This window comes from Cryptotermes secundus, unplaced genomic scaffold (assembly GCF_002891405.2).
Source record: "Cryptotermes secundus unplaced genomic scaffold, Csec_1.0 scaffold247, whole genome shotgun sequence".
In the NCBI taxonomy this organism is placed as follows: domain Eukaryota; kingdom Metazoa; phylum Arthropoda; class Insecta; order Blattodea; family Kalotermitidae; genus Cryptotermes; species Cryptotermes secundus.
In genome coordinates this window covers 92,596-107,319 of record NW_019740656.1, presented here as the reverse complement: position 1 = coordinate 107,319, position 14,724 = coordinate 92,596, and the positions used below count along the sequence as shown (strand labels likewise).

At 43.4% G+C, this 14,724-nt stretch overlaps 2 protein-coding genes across 3 annotated transcripts in view; one reads left to right on the top strand and one right to left on the bottom strand.

Moving 5' to 3' along the window:
* The window catches only part of LOC111872378 (alpha-1,6-mannosyl-glycoprotein 2-beta-N-acetylglucosaminyltransferase), a 149,279-nt gene extending 135,007 nt beyond the window's left edge, over nt 1-14,272 (bottom strand). For both annotated transcript variants that reach the window (XM_023866192.2, XM_023866193.2), the window contains exon 1: nt 14,118-14,272. The gene's annotated coding sequence lies outside the window, so the exon portion shown is untranslated. The remainder of the gene's footprint in view (nt 1-14,117) is intronic.
* Nucleotides 2,080-4,179, top strand: LOC111872394 (glutamate receptor 1). The gene is made up of 2 exons (XM_023866247.1): nt 2,080-3,152; nt 3,459-4,179. Exons 1-2 carry the CDS (start codon nt 2,080-2,082, stop codon nt 4,177-4,179), a joined length of 1,794 nt encoding a protein of 597 aa, XP_023722015.1.
* Nucleotides 14,273-14,724: the final 452 nt, after the last annotated feature.

Genomic DNA, 14,724 nt, shown 5'->3' with positions numbered 1-14,724 from the left:
CAAATACACTCTGTGGGCAGAAAACTCAGTCCGTACCTCATAGGGAATTCATTACGTTTCCGCTACAAAGCCCAACCGGTTAATGCTGTTTAGGAAAACAGTCGCTGTTTATTGTGAGAACCATATGGAATACACAAATACACTCTGTGGGCAGAAAACTAAGTCCGTGCCTCACAAGAAACACATTACATCTCCGCTACAAAGCCCAACCGGTTAATGCTGTTTAGGGAAACAGTCGCTGTTTATTGTTAGAGCCACATGGAACACACAAATACACTCTTTGGGAAGAAAACTTAGTCCGTGCCTCACAAAAAAACATTACGTCTCGCTACAAAGCCCAACCGGTTAATGCTGATTAGGGAAACAGTCGCTGTTTATTGTGAGAACCATATGGAACACATAAATACACTCTGTGGACAGACTGCAGAGTCCTTAGTGTCCAAGTACGTAGTACATATACATACAATCTTGCTTCAAAGTAGTTATTCACAACGACAAATGTTGGTGCTGTTTCATTTCCTGTTATCAACTTTCAGTGGTTAAAGGGATGGGCAAGACTTTCTTTTGTGCATTCCCTGTATGTAGTTTGCAAAAGAACTGCATAAAATTTGTTAATCAGTTGAAGGGCAGTAGTACCTATATGAACTACCTGTTTTAATACCCCAAAAGTGTCTGTATTTCATAATATTCTTACAATATACAGCGACTGTTTCAACCTACAGAATTAATCTGTTTTGTTATTGTAATCTGTTTACAGTGTTTACTATGAGGTAAGTAAAGGTAAAAATGTAAAAGCTATCCCTGTAACAGGCCGTGGAGGCCTATACGGCTGTGAGACGTCGAGGTTCCCAAATTTTATAGACAATTGGCTCACAGATGACAATGAGAGTGTCAGCCTTACGTGGCGGCCGCCCTTTACACACAGAAGAATCATAATATACATTTCTGATAGAGTACGAGTCGACACTAGGGCTATAGTGCGGCTGGAAAAATTAGGTCAATCGAAATTTCCACTAACCTTATTGTGAATCGAACTCGCGACCTTCCGGCTTGCAGCATAGTGCCTCAATCAACTACGCTACCGCGTTCCGCACCTCACATCCATACATAACCTTTCACTAATTATTTAGTGATTTTCGTGATTAGTATGTTGGCTACTCGGTTATTAATCTTTATTGCCCTACTTAGCTTGTTAGTAACTCAGTACTAGTAAGATAGCTACGTAGTTACTTGGCTGGCCTTTTCGTAGGTCATTTCTTTGAGGAACGAGATTTCAAAGGCAACGATTAGTAAACGTGAGGTTTAACCCTGCCATTACACAGTTTCGGGTTACCACAGTGACGAACTGTCCAGCTATAACACATTTTATGAGCGCGATTTACGTACAAGTTTACGAACGAGCAATAATAAGTCTTTTCGTTTCAAGGCATCAAGTCTCTTCCGTAATTTTATGTGGGTATGTGTAGTATAGTGGTGTGCCATGTAAAGGAGATGGTTTACTGTTGACTATTTGTATGTGTTATTGGTGGGAAACGGTTTTACTCGTTACCATAGATGTATCAGTCGATGTGGGGGAAAGCAGAGGAAGTTAGTAGAAGGAAATCTTGTATAACAAATGACGGAACTGCCTGCTTACTTCTTAACGGCTGCTACACAAGTTAGATTCGAGAGAAGTAAACTGAGAATTAATCACAAAATAATCGAGTATTAATCTAAAATATATAATATTTTATTTCATCCCTACAGGAAACCTCTCAGGCCATTGTGTTTCTTCTGATGGCCAGCCACGTTATTGCAAATAAGGTCACTCAACAGCAGAGCCATCTAGTAACGTGTATCAAAACTATCACCGAAAAGTTCTTCGATGAAGAAGGAACATTGGTCATTTCCCTGCCAATTTCCGGGGATTTTATTGATCCAAAATTCAATTTCATAAAATTTGGTCAGAAATTCCTGGACAAAACCAGAACACAAAATATGACTGTCCTGAATCGCTTACTGAAAGAACTTCATGGCACTCACAAGAGACCGATCGTTGTTTCCGGGAAAGCAGGAGAAATGTGCATACGTATGCCCAATATGCGGACTTACTCTCCTTCAGCTTCTCCACCTTCTGCAACTTCTGTAACTTCTGCAACTTCTGCACCTTCTCTAGAAGAGTGGGAAGAATTTATGAAACAGAACCCTTGCTACGCATTCGGCAAACACAAGAGCTACATCCTGTGGGCGCACGGCACACTAAGTGAGCAACTGCAAAAGCTGAAAGCTTACTACAACGCTTGGAATCCTCGAGGCAAATTTCTCGTTATATTGGAGGAAAGCAATCAGGTTCTGCCTATTCTAGAAGAACTGAGACAATGGAACATTCTGAATGTGGCAGTTCTAGTTCCTTCCACCAATGAACAAAACACACTTGACTTGTATTCTTGGTTTCCGTACCAGCCTCCATCAGGCAAATGCGGGAAACTAAACAAAGCTGTTCTGTTGGACAAATGGATTGGTCAGAGACAACAATTTCTACACAGCAGTTCCTTATTTCCCAGAAAAATCCCAAATGACCTTCATGGCTGTAGCATAAGCGTCTCTACCTTGCCACTAGATCCACATGTCATGGTAAGCAGTGACAGGAAAGCTGCCCTGGACAAAAACAACATCACATATGCAGAAGGTTTGGATATAAGGTTACTTCAGTTCGTGACACAAAGTGTCAATGCAACAGTTAGCTATTTGCGGCCCCCTGCCGGCGACTGGAGCGATGTGTACCCAAATCAGACTTGGGGTGGAATATCGGGAGATCTGCTCTACGGGAGGGCAGATGTTGGAGTTTGCGGGACCACGTACGCCTTTGCATTTACACCTGATCTGGAGTTCACTGTTCCATACGACACGATGGACGCCGTGTGGGTTGTGCCACGTGCAAAGCAGCACCCTCGCTGGAGCAGTATCACCAGAGTGTTCCATCTGCCAGTGTGGTTACTGCTGATGATCGTGATCATCATGGCCTCTGTCATCATGTTATGGCTCTCCAGATACGCGGCAAGATACAGTGAAGAGCACCCTGCGTATAGGAACCTGTCCGGATGTCTGTCCAGTGCGTGGGCAGTGATGCTGGGAGTTTCTGTTGCTAGGCAACCTTACACTGGACCACTCAGGTTAGGATTCTACATTCGTTCGTTATTTTAAGACGATGCCAGTAGCTAGAATATATAGCATCGAATGATACGATGACAGGTGAATGACGGATTGGAAAGGTTTGGAACGAAGCTGTCTTTGGCTCTTCTAGGTTCTAACCCTGAATTTATCGGCAGGGACTGATGAGAACCACGATAAAACTAGGTAAAATTATTTTGTGCCCTAGCCAAGATTAGAACCTACCCCATGCTACATCTTACTGTTCTCTACTGAAATGAATACAAACACGGAATTAGAATAACAGTGTTTGTGTCTCTGTTCCTTAGGTTCTTTTTCTTCTCGTGGGTGATGTACTCCCTCGCGGTGAGCAGTGTGTTTCAGACGTTTATGGCCAGCTATCTGGTCGACCCAGGGCTGGAGAGACAGGTGAGCAACGTAGAAGATATTTTGAAATCGGGCCTGGGTTACGGAATGTATCGAACATTTAAAAGCCTCGTGGAAGATCTACCGAAGCAGCAACTGGATGTGTTGCTAGAGCGGGCAGAGGACTGCTTAAAAATTGTTGAATGTGCTGAAAAAGTCGCGAAGCAAGGAAACTACGCTACGATTTTGGCGGGTATCACAGCCGAATATTTGAACACATACAAAACAGTTGACGATAAAGGCACTGCCCTTCTTTATATTTTAGAACGCAAAGTCTGGACGAACTTCCAAGTATTTCTTCTGCCAAAAGGCAGTGGTTTCCTGAGTATGTTTAACCGTCTGATAAGGACTGCTCGCGAGGCCGGCTTGGTGCAGTACTTCTGGAGAGACATGTTGACCACATCCAAAATCAAGACCGGGTCAGTTCGAGTACACACCCTGCTAGATGACTACACAGTGTTCTCCCTGACGTACCTTCAAAGTGCCTTCATTCTGCTTGTGTTGGGACACTGCTTTGCTCTCTGCCTGTTCTTAGCAGAGTTGACGTGTTCTTGGTGGGCACTGCGGAGGCGCAAGATGGCGGTCAAATATCCTGGCGGCGACATAAAACCGCATGTTCCTTGAAGAGGGAGAAATCATCGCCGAAGAGTGAAAAAAAAAACACTTTCAATGTGCCCATTAAAGTTCACCCCTATCTCCTTTATACTTTCCGTAGTTGTGGAGCAGCAAGAAGAACAGCAGAGTCGGAGATCTCCTAAGGACTTGGTCATGCCTCGAGTAGGCAACCGTAGGGAAGAACCCCGGTGTGGCGACTGTAGTTCCCAGAGCATGTTCACAGCAGACTCTAGTCACACCGTAACGGAGATGTAACGATCTACGTCACTTTCTGACCATGCCCCAGAAACAGATGGAAAGAAGGCGTTTTGGACGAGAGTTAATGTAACTGGATGTCTTCTTCTGCTTGAGGGCCTTAGACATCCGTCTGTTTCAATTCGTAATTAACTTCGGAAGCAATATGTAAATATTTAGCAAGATTCCTTCGACGGGGGATGGGCCCGCTTTGCGACCACAACCTACGTAGGACCACGCAAGCCGGGAAGGATTGCATATACATATTCGTGCCCCCAGTGGGGTTCAAGACCACAATTCTAGTTTTCGAGTGGCGGAAGCCAGTTCATGCTCCATCCCGAGGGACTATCTGATCGCTTAGGAATGTACCAACTTCTGTGGGGCTGGGCGAAGAATTCCCATGGCTCGTCCCACAACTCCTACCCTTCCTTCTTGCGCTCGCCTTTCTCTAGCCCGCATTCTTCCACTCGTATGGCTGGATTACTCGTTCTGCACTGGAGGGAACGATTTTGTTGATTGTAAGCCACAGGGCACGAGGAAGGGATGAAGACCAAAGAAGACCTGGATGAGATCAGTCATGGAAGAGGCACAGAGAGAAGAGAGGATATGGAGAGAGGTGAAGAGGTTGGAAGCGGACAGAAGTCGCCGGAGAAGCTTCGTGGAAGCTCTTTGCTCCTATACAGGCAACAACAGGAATTAAGAACAAGAAGACAAATGGAGGGGAACGGGTCCTCCGCGCAAGCAGCTCTTATCTGCAGTGCCCGTGAGAATTCTTTGTCCGCCTGAACTATATACAGTTGAAGAACAGGCGTGAAGATGTGTTGTACCCACGTCACATGATACAAGGCGCTGTGTCACGTGACGATCAGGAGGTAGGTGTGAAGCTACTGCCGTGGCGTGGGTAGACGTGGAGACGTGTCTGGCTAGCAGACTGGACTGAGCCGACATTATAGTGGCTGTACTTTGTAAGGAGTATTGTGTGTGTGTGCGTTTATTCTGAATGTTTTCTCTTAGCACTTAAGATATTTGAAACTTGCTAGTGTAATTATATACATCGTTTGATTCTCACAATAAAGAATATTAACCGGTTGGGATTTGTAGCGGAGACGTAATGTTGCCTGTGAGGCACGGACTGAGTTTTCTGCCCACAGAGTGTGTCTGTGTGTTCCTTATGATTCTCACAATAAACAGCCACTGTTTCCCTAAACAGCATTAACCGGTTGGGGTTTTTAGAGGAGATGTGATGTGTTTCCTGTGAGGTACGGACTGAGTTTTCTGCCCACAGAGTGTACTTGTGTACTCCGTATGGTTCTCACAATAAACAGCGACTGTTTCCCTAAACAGTATTAACCGGTTGGGCTTTGTAGCGGAGATGTGATGTGTTTCCTGTGAGGTACGGACTGAATGTGTATGTAGCATTTTTAAGAATTAGTCTAGTCTTTAAAGGGTTAAAATTGAACATATAATATGCGCACAGACTGCAAACACCACTTTTCATTCCACCAAATTCTGCATCATCATAATTACCCGAGACAGGTACAATAGGCCAATCAGTGGCCGCAATGCCGAGTGGACCCAGCTGGACTCCACCACCCACTAGGCGAATTTACCGAGTTTCGCCTTACGACACCTTAAATTCGCCATGAAATTAAGTAGAGCCATGTGTTTCAGTTAGTTTTAGAAGCTGCCTATAGATGGTTCCATAACGAAACGCCTCTACAGCTGAATGCCTTTTTTCTTGTATTTACAATTTTTTTCACAATTAAGAAACTACAGCTGAATGCAAATATGGTGGCGGCCTGCAAACGGAAGAACACATCTTCTGGGATTGTAAACTGTACGAGGACCAAAGGGCAACAACGATGGACGTTCTCTAAGAACACCAAAAAACAAGATACTCAAAATCAGTTACAGAGATCTTAAGGCTAGAGGAAAAACATTCTACAAGACATCTGTTACTTCATAAACAGAATTCCTAAAATTATTAAAAATTAAGTGTTACAAAATATTAATAATGTCGTCTTAAGAGTTAAGAGGTATATTAAAAAATCGAGGAGCGACCGCTATGATAGAATAAGATGTTTATAAGACTTCGATACAGGGGGCCGGATGTGCATTGTCTAGGCCACATTTGTATTTTTAAATTAAAAAAAATACTTAGGTGACGGAATATGAAACTATTCCATTTCTCATTAACGTTGCAATCTACAAGATCTGAACTGCAGCGTATCATGGGAATAACAATTACCACTCGTTCCGTCCAGAATATAAGTGTGTACTTAGTTCACTTTCACTTCTTTACGCTCCTGAAGTGAAGTTAACGATCGTGATGGACAATAAAAATGGCCGCTAGGGAGTTACACATGAGAACGACATGAAACGATATCTGATATTACGAACAGAGACGATATTATATCCAAATAATTAGGACATAATGAAATTACTCAAATTGGTGTCCAGGGACAGCTACTTTCATATATAAAACCAGCATAAAACGTCTCAAAAAGATCATGTGACCATGCAATCAATATTGTTTACTCAGACCTCCTAACTTACACAACTGAAAACTCATTTGACGACACAAGAAGAAACAGGAGAGGTGAGACACGTCGTATAATGAACTTAATAACGCGCAGAGCTTCCATTTGCAGGTCTGTCGGCAAGGTAAATATTTCTCCAAATACGCCGATTATTTTTGAATGTGTTCAACGTGACATGATGTTATTAATGGGTCCATATCTGCAACGTCTATGGCGTATCATCACCAGAGCCAGTAGGATACACACGTCTGCAAGCAACGTTCACAAATTATGTAGACCTATATTCCATATTTGAGAACTTTCTTCCATCGCTGTTAAATTAAATCAAATAAGATAAATGTTTCCATTCCATGTGCCATAACTTTGGGTCGTGCCACAGCTCAAGCGATTAGGCACTGGGTTCTCATCGAGGAGCCTCGAGTGAAATTTCCGGATGATTTCATGTAATATTCGTGACGAACTTGAGCAGGTTTATCTCCGAGTCTCTTCGGCTTTCCCCTGCTACTATCATTCCACCATTGCTCCATGCTCATGTATCATCAGGCGTACGATGTCCCTGACTAGGCAGCACATTATCACATCCTCGGTTCTTACGTTGAGGCTTAATCTCCGACCCTGGTTGCAGGGCGAGGAAGTTAATTCATATTCACTTTGCCTGCCACTGTCCTACCGGAATCCGAACGATAAAGCAAGCAGATGTGTCTCTTTACAGAACTGTCAAGCGTGAACACCATGTGCAGAATTGTGGCACTGTTAGTCATCCTCCGCTCCGTCGTACCAATAACATCCGGTGAGCTGACCACAGCCCAGCACAACGTGGCAACGTGTCTCGACGCTATTGCAACGAGATACTTCACACCAGGACAACCTCTAGTTATATCGACACCTAAGTCACGCGCCAAACACCCACGTGACAGTGTGGTTCCCCACAGCGATGATTTCGCAATGGTGGACAGACTGTTGGCAAATATAAATGCGAAGGAACGGTGGCCAGTTCTGACAACCAAAGAAAACGTTTCGGTATCCGAGAACGGAACACCAGAGAAACAACACGGTTATGTTCTGTTCTTGTGGAAACATGACGAAGACGCGCACATTCTGGAGACTCTCCACGTTCAGTTGGATAAACTCGAGGGTTACGTATATTCCTTCAACAGTCGAGGAAAGTTCGTTGTCGTGGTAACCGATACAAGCATTCAGAATTCGCATGACTTGGCTAAAGATATTATAAAGAAGATGTGGACGCGAGAGAAAATTGTGAATATACTGATAATGATTTGCAGCGATCATAATGTTTTGCACAAAAATGATTCAAGCGCAGAACACCTAGACGAACAAACCCTTACGTTTGACTTATACACGTGGTTTCCGTACGAGCCAGGCCAATGTGGGGAAGTGAACAAGTTGGTTCTTCTTGATCAATGTGTGTCAGGGGGACTGCTTCACAACATCACGCACTTTCCCTCAAAAGTCCCTCAAGACCTGATCGGCTGTCCAATCAAGGCTTCCGTTTCGCATATGAGTCCTTACGTTATAATGACGCATAACAACACAGAGGAAGACGGTAACATCACTTACAAATACAGAGGCATTGAAATTGAGTATCTTCTCATTTTAACTGAGAAAATGAACTTGTCTCTTACGTATCTCCCTCCATACGAGGACGAGTTTATGTACAGGATAATCCAACAGCTACTGGACGTGAAGAACGGGAAAGCTGACGTCGCCTTAGGATACTGTCCCCTCATCCCATTTTTTGCTGACTTTGGTGATCCAACGATACCATATCTTTACTCGTCCGTGAAGTGGTTTGTTCCCTGTGCCAAGCCAGCTGAGAGGCAGCTTTATCAAATGTTCACACCGCCCGTCTGGCTGGCTGTTGCCCTTGTATTCATTCTTACATGTACCACATTTTGGGGCTCAGCTAATTCCGTTTCTGCATCTACAGTAATGGAATCCAAAAACTTCAGGACACTTTCTTCATGTTTCCACAACGTATGGGCTCTCTCTTTGGGTGTCGCGGTGCCACAACTGCCCATCTCCTCCCGTCTCAGAATGTTCTTCTTGCTTTCTGTGTGGTACCATTTCTTTATGGGCATCATTTTTCAAGTATCATTTACATCTTTCATTGTCGAACCCGGATACGAGAAACAAATTGAAACTTTCAAGGATCTAATTGAATCTCGAGCTACATTTGCTCGAGATTCAATGACGAAATTATTGTCAGAGATCGCATCGTATCATGACCTCGAGAAGTTGAAAGGTCCTATTGAGGACTGCCCAGATCAAGCCGCCTGTTTGAAGCGTTATTTGACAGAAGATGGCGTAACAACAATGGGAACTCAGTTCCAGGCTGAATACATGGCATCCATGGTTGGCACAACTGAAAAGCGAAGACGGCTGCTTTGCACTACTAAAAGGAATATAGCTTCAGGGGGGCTGGTTATGATTCTGACTAGAGGACATCCACTTCTGGAGCGATTCAATAAGATTATCCAGCATAGTTTTGAAGGGGGGCTCGTTACAAAACACTGGACAGAACTCACCCTGAATGCTAGTCTTCACAAATCAGCGAACTCGCCAGATGGCAGCAGAAGCGATAGCATGTACGTGGCCTTTACAACTTCTCACCTCCGCGCGTCGTTCTGTGTCCTGTGTTCAGGCCTTCTACTGAGCTTCACCGTGTTCCTAGGAGAGATGCTTGTCACGTGACACTGACGGCTTCCTGCAGCTTTGAAGCGACACCGAGCCGTCTCCCGTTACTTTGGTGCATCAAATGTTAAAATCACTACTGTGGTAAATTCCATAAATTTTTCTTTTTAAAGAAATGTTAAAATTTATGAAAAATATTAATCAATCTAACGTTTTCAGCTTTCAATTTGAATTATTTCAACGAGGCCTTGCAAGTTTTGAGGTTTTCACGGCGGTGACCATGAAGAATGCCGTCTTCTGGGATGTGGAGTCGTATAGATATTTTGTTAACCGACGTTTCGCAGGAACGTATGGCCTCCATCTTCAGGGTATAACAAATCCGCGAGATAAACCAGACTGAGCACAAACACCTGCTCACGCTGGTTCATTGCTCGCGGATTTCTTATACCCTGAAGATGGAGGCGATACATTCCTGCGAAACGTCGGTTAACAAAATATCTACACGGCGCCACATCCCTGAAGACGGCATTCTTCGAGGCCTTGCAGTCTCCATAAAAATAAGTATAAATTCATTTATGATAAATGTTGCCAACAACGCGTGGTAAATATATCGATGGATAGTTACGGGGTTGAATGGTTTGTTCATTTATTTCTGTCAGAAGCAACACAGAATGAATTTAGTTTAGATTATTTGTACGAGGCAAATAGTTGGATAACATGTTGTGATCAGTATCGGTATGGAACCCGTAGTCATACTTTCTCCCTTCATAACCAAAACTGACCATTAAGCATTTCGGTGAGTATTAACATAAGTAGCACGACCAACATGAATTATAGCACTGGAAGCCATGTTTACAGGGAACACTAGCGTTTCTAGGCCCTCCGTCGTCACGGAGAGCACGAAAAAGGTTCCGCCGAAGAAATAAACTGGGCGATTTTCGGTCGACGGTTCTGAAATATCGGACGTCGCAGTAAAGCTGCCAGCTCGGGTGGTCCCGGGTTTAAGTCCAAGCCCTGACACCGGCTTTCGTAGTTTTTCTCACTGCCTTCACGAAAATGTCAGGACCGGTTCCAGATCGTCTCCAATTCATCATTCTTCCTACCACTGGACGCTTCTACTGACAGCGGCGTTATATAAACCACGAATTAAGCAAGAATACATTGTAAAGTGGGGGCCGGGATAGCTCAGTCGGTACAGCGACTGCTTACGGGCTGGAGGGCCGAGTCTAAGTTCAATTCCTGGTAGGGGTGAGAATTTTTTCTCTTTACCACGTCGTCCAGACCGGCTCTGGGGTCCACCCAGCCTCCTGTCCAATGGGTACCGGGGTCTCTTTCCAAGGGGGCTGAACGGTTGGGGCGTGAAGCTGACCACTGACTTCCATCTAGTGCTGAGGTCAAGAATACTTGGACCTATACATCCATTAATGGTATAATGCGTAATTAGTTAAGCACAGGGACAACTTTACGTTTTTACGTTGTAAAATACACAAACTGCACAGTGTAGACGCTTGATAAGAAGCTGACAGTCGCTCAGTCAGTCAAGAAATACCCTGCCATTTACTGAACCCTAAGTTTCATTATCGTGTTCACAAGAGCACCACTGCTGGACCCTACCCTGAGAAAAGTGAATCCAATCCATGCTTACAACGTTTATTTGTTTAATACTGATTTAATATTATCTTCCCATTTATCTCTGGGTCTCTCATGTGTTCTCTTCTCTTCAGGTTTTCCTACAAAAACAACGTAGGCAGTTCTTTCCACTCCCTTGCGTGCTTGCCACTGAAGCCGCTACCAAGCAACGGCTAGTGAAGACGTTACCGTGGACACTAGTGTGTGTAATAGTGAACTGTGAAGTGTAGCCACGCCCTGTATCAAAGAGTCCAGCAAAACCGAGCATCGATCCAAACCCCGTCTATATTGACACTGCATAAAAACGTGACAATATTATTACATACGAGTGTTCGCTCTTTGTGTGGTGATGTGAAGTATAAATGTCACAAGAGTACTGCAATTAGTAGACTCCCTTACCTTAATGCATCCCTGTGTCGCGTTCAGTGTACGTGCCGGATAGCTATTCTAGGACTGTAGTACATTCAGTGGGAGACTGAAACCGGGCAACATATTCTACATACAATATTAAAACTACAATTATATACACGTGCAGGCCGATATGGAGAGTTTAAATATGTAGATAAGAAAACAAAAGCAAACTTCGTGGCCTTTTGCCCGCAAGCGAACTATACCGACCGAGCGATCTCCGCTTGTCGGCGAAGTTAGTGCCAACTTTAGCGGATAGAGGGTGTCGCGTGGTCAGTGCAACGAATCCCCACGGCCGTTAATTCCGGTTTTCTAGACCGGAGCCGCTATTTCCCTGAAATAGCTTCTCAATTATCCTCACAAGGCTGAGTGTACCCCGTTCCAGACCCACTATTCCTCAGAAAATCTGGTAGCGCCGCGAATCGAACCCGAACCTCTGGATCTGTAGCCAGCATCTCTGGCTACTAGGCCACAGATAACAAAATATAGCGCAGGCCAATGAGATGACAAAACAAGGCCATTGTTAAATGTGTATAACCTCAACATAATTAAGAATGCCGCGAGCCATACACGAACACAATTAAGAATCAGTGGACGTTGCGGCCAGAAAATCAGAGTCCAGCAAGCTGATAGTCGCTACTTGCCAACAGGAGACGAGCAAGACTGCGTGTCCATGCAGGACAATCGGCAGAGAATGACATTTATGTATAACGTCATAATGANTTGCTAATTGAGGTCTCACACCAGACAGATTTATGGCTCCTTGCTGGTCAAGGTTCTTTAACATTCTCTACTTGTTGGAAAAAGGGTAGGTTTCGAGCTTTCGAAACCTGATTTCGAGCTTTTAAGAAAAATAACGGGAGAATATCGATGGATGACGTAAATGCGAGTACAGTTCTCTCTAAATTATAGTAAACTAACATTGACTGTCATACAAAACATTTAAACAAATGTGATACTCACTGAAAAAAAAAAATCTTTAAAAATACATTGCCGCGGTTGAGCCGCAAAGCGGTTAAACAGCGCGCGGATAATCGAGAGTCTACTGTACTGTGCATTTTTTATTCGTGGTTTATGTAATGACGCCGTCAGTTGCTCAGATCACAACTTACAGCTTCGAATGTTAGGATGACTAATATAAGTATAATTAATTGGGAAGGATGTCCAAGGAAACGGAAGTGGCCAAATTTAAGATACTTCCTCTGAATTTTCCAGAAGAGGCTTAAGAAAACTAAAAAAAAAAAAAAAGACTGGTCTTAGAGACAAGATTTTAACCCTGGACCCCAAGAACATGAAACGTGAGAACTAATCACTCAGCTGTAACGTCTGGTGACGCCGTGTAATCTGACTGGTGGTTGCCAAAGTTTCTGGGGAATATACTTTTATTCCCTGAAGATGGAGGCAGCAGCTTCATCTGAAACTACCAGACTGCATACTGCAGTAATCCAGAAGACCACAATCTAAATACGGCTTTGATTTACCGACCCTTGGAATCCAATTTCGCTTTAACACCTGCATATGGTATACATCATCGCATTGTATGATTGTTGTGAATTACTGAAGAAGGAAGTGGTTGTGGTCTATTTTAAAACGTTACAAAATTGTCCTCGGAGGACTTAAAAAATCATAAGACTCCTATCTGATGCCTGGTGTTTGCACTGAGATTCATGCCTATGATAAACGCTTCAAAAGACAGATGCCTGTAGAATAAATATGACAGAACGTGTAACAGTACTCTGCATTACCCCATTACCCTCACAATCCCTACGCAGCAACTGCTTTGGGAATTTAACCCGTGGAACTGTGAAAGTGCAGGGAAAACCGGAGCGCCATCCATTAACAACGAAGTGGCGCTATTTTGTACATTACACAGACCTCAATTAACAAGGAAATATTGGTAATCTCATTTCTGCGCTCAGGGCACATATCGACAGTACGACTATCTTGCATTAGACTAACAAAATATTATTCTTCTTGATCCAAACGTAACGAAAGAACAACGTAACACCACTATTATACCACTAACCAATTTCATCTTTCATCTGTTTTATGTGACCGCCATTTTTACTTTACCAGGTTATTAATTAATTATTTACTTACAAGAAGTTCATACGCGATGAGAAACAATTTTAGGATATCCGCTTACATCTTGAAATAAACTGTAACTTATATGGGCAAATCCTTAGTACGCCACTGGCCTAAACACTGCATCAGCTGTGCTTCCTGCATTGATAATTCTTAACGTTAGGGTTACGCCCCCAGGGCGATTGATAGATGTTTTCATTTGTATTGATTTTACAGCCCTTCACTACATGAAGCTTCTTTCTGTATATATTACACACACACTGCATACTATATACTGCATATATACTACAACAAATATTACGCCATAGTACGAAACTTCGATGTATAGGCTCCATACATTCCTTGAACAATAAAAGCTGAGAACATATGACATATTGTGCAGCTTAGTATGGTACTTACATTTCACCCTGGAGACAATGAAGAACCAAACAAAATAATCGTAGCACTGGCTATTTACAAATTAAGATATGACACTGTTTACCGAATTAATATCGACCAATCACAAACTCTACACTGGACAGAGAACGAAAATACACCGACTACTTTCCGTTCCCCTGCACTTATCTTCAGTACTTGTGGCGACATCGTACGGTCGGTTAAGCTTTAGTTACATTTTGTGCCCGATATGTACACGAACAAATATGAATGACTCTGCCATCTTCGAGCAATTTGGAAACCATTGCAGACTCTGTTTCCGACCCTAACGTGACACGTCCTGCCACCTAGGAGGACTAGGGTTGGTTAATACTGCTGCCTGACGGGCGAGCGTGGAGGGCGTGGAGGGCGTGGAAGGGAAGGTAGTGCCATGAATTGAAAGTGATAAGTGTATTCAATTCGCAGCTTGGATAATCGGTTACAATTACTGTACCAAAACCATCCAATATTCGCAAGCAGGATGGAACTATTGAAACAGTTATTTAGTTATCAATACGAACAAGTGCACTTACAGCTGGATTCAACAAGACTCTTTTCACTCCATATTCATATTCATTTTATTATATTCCAT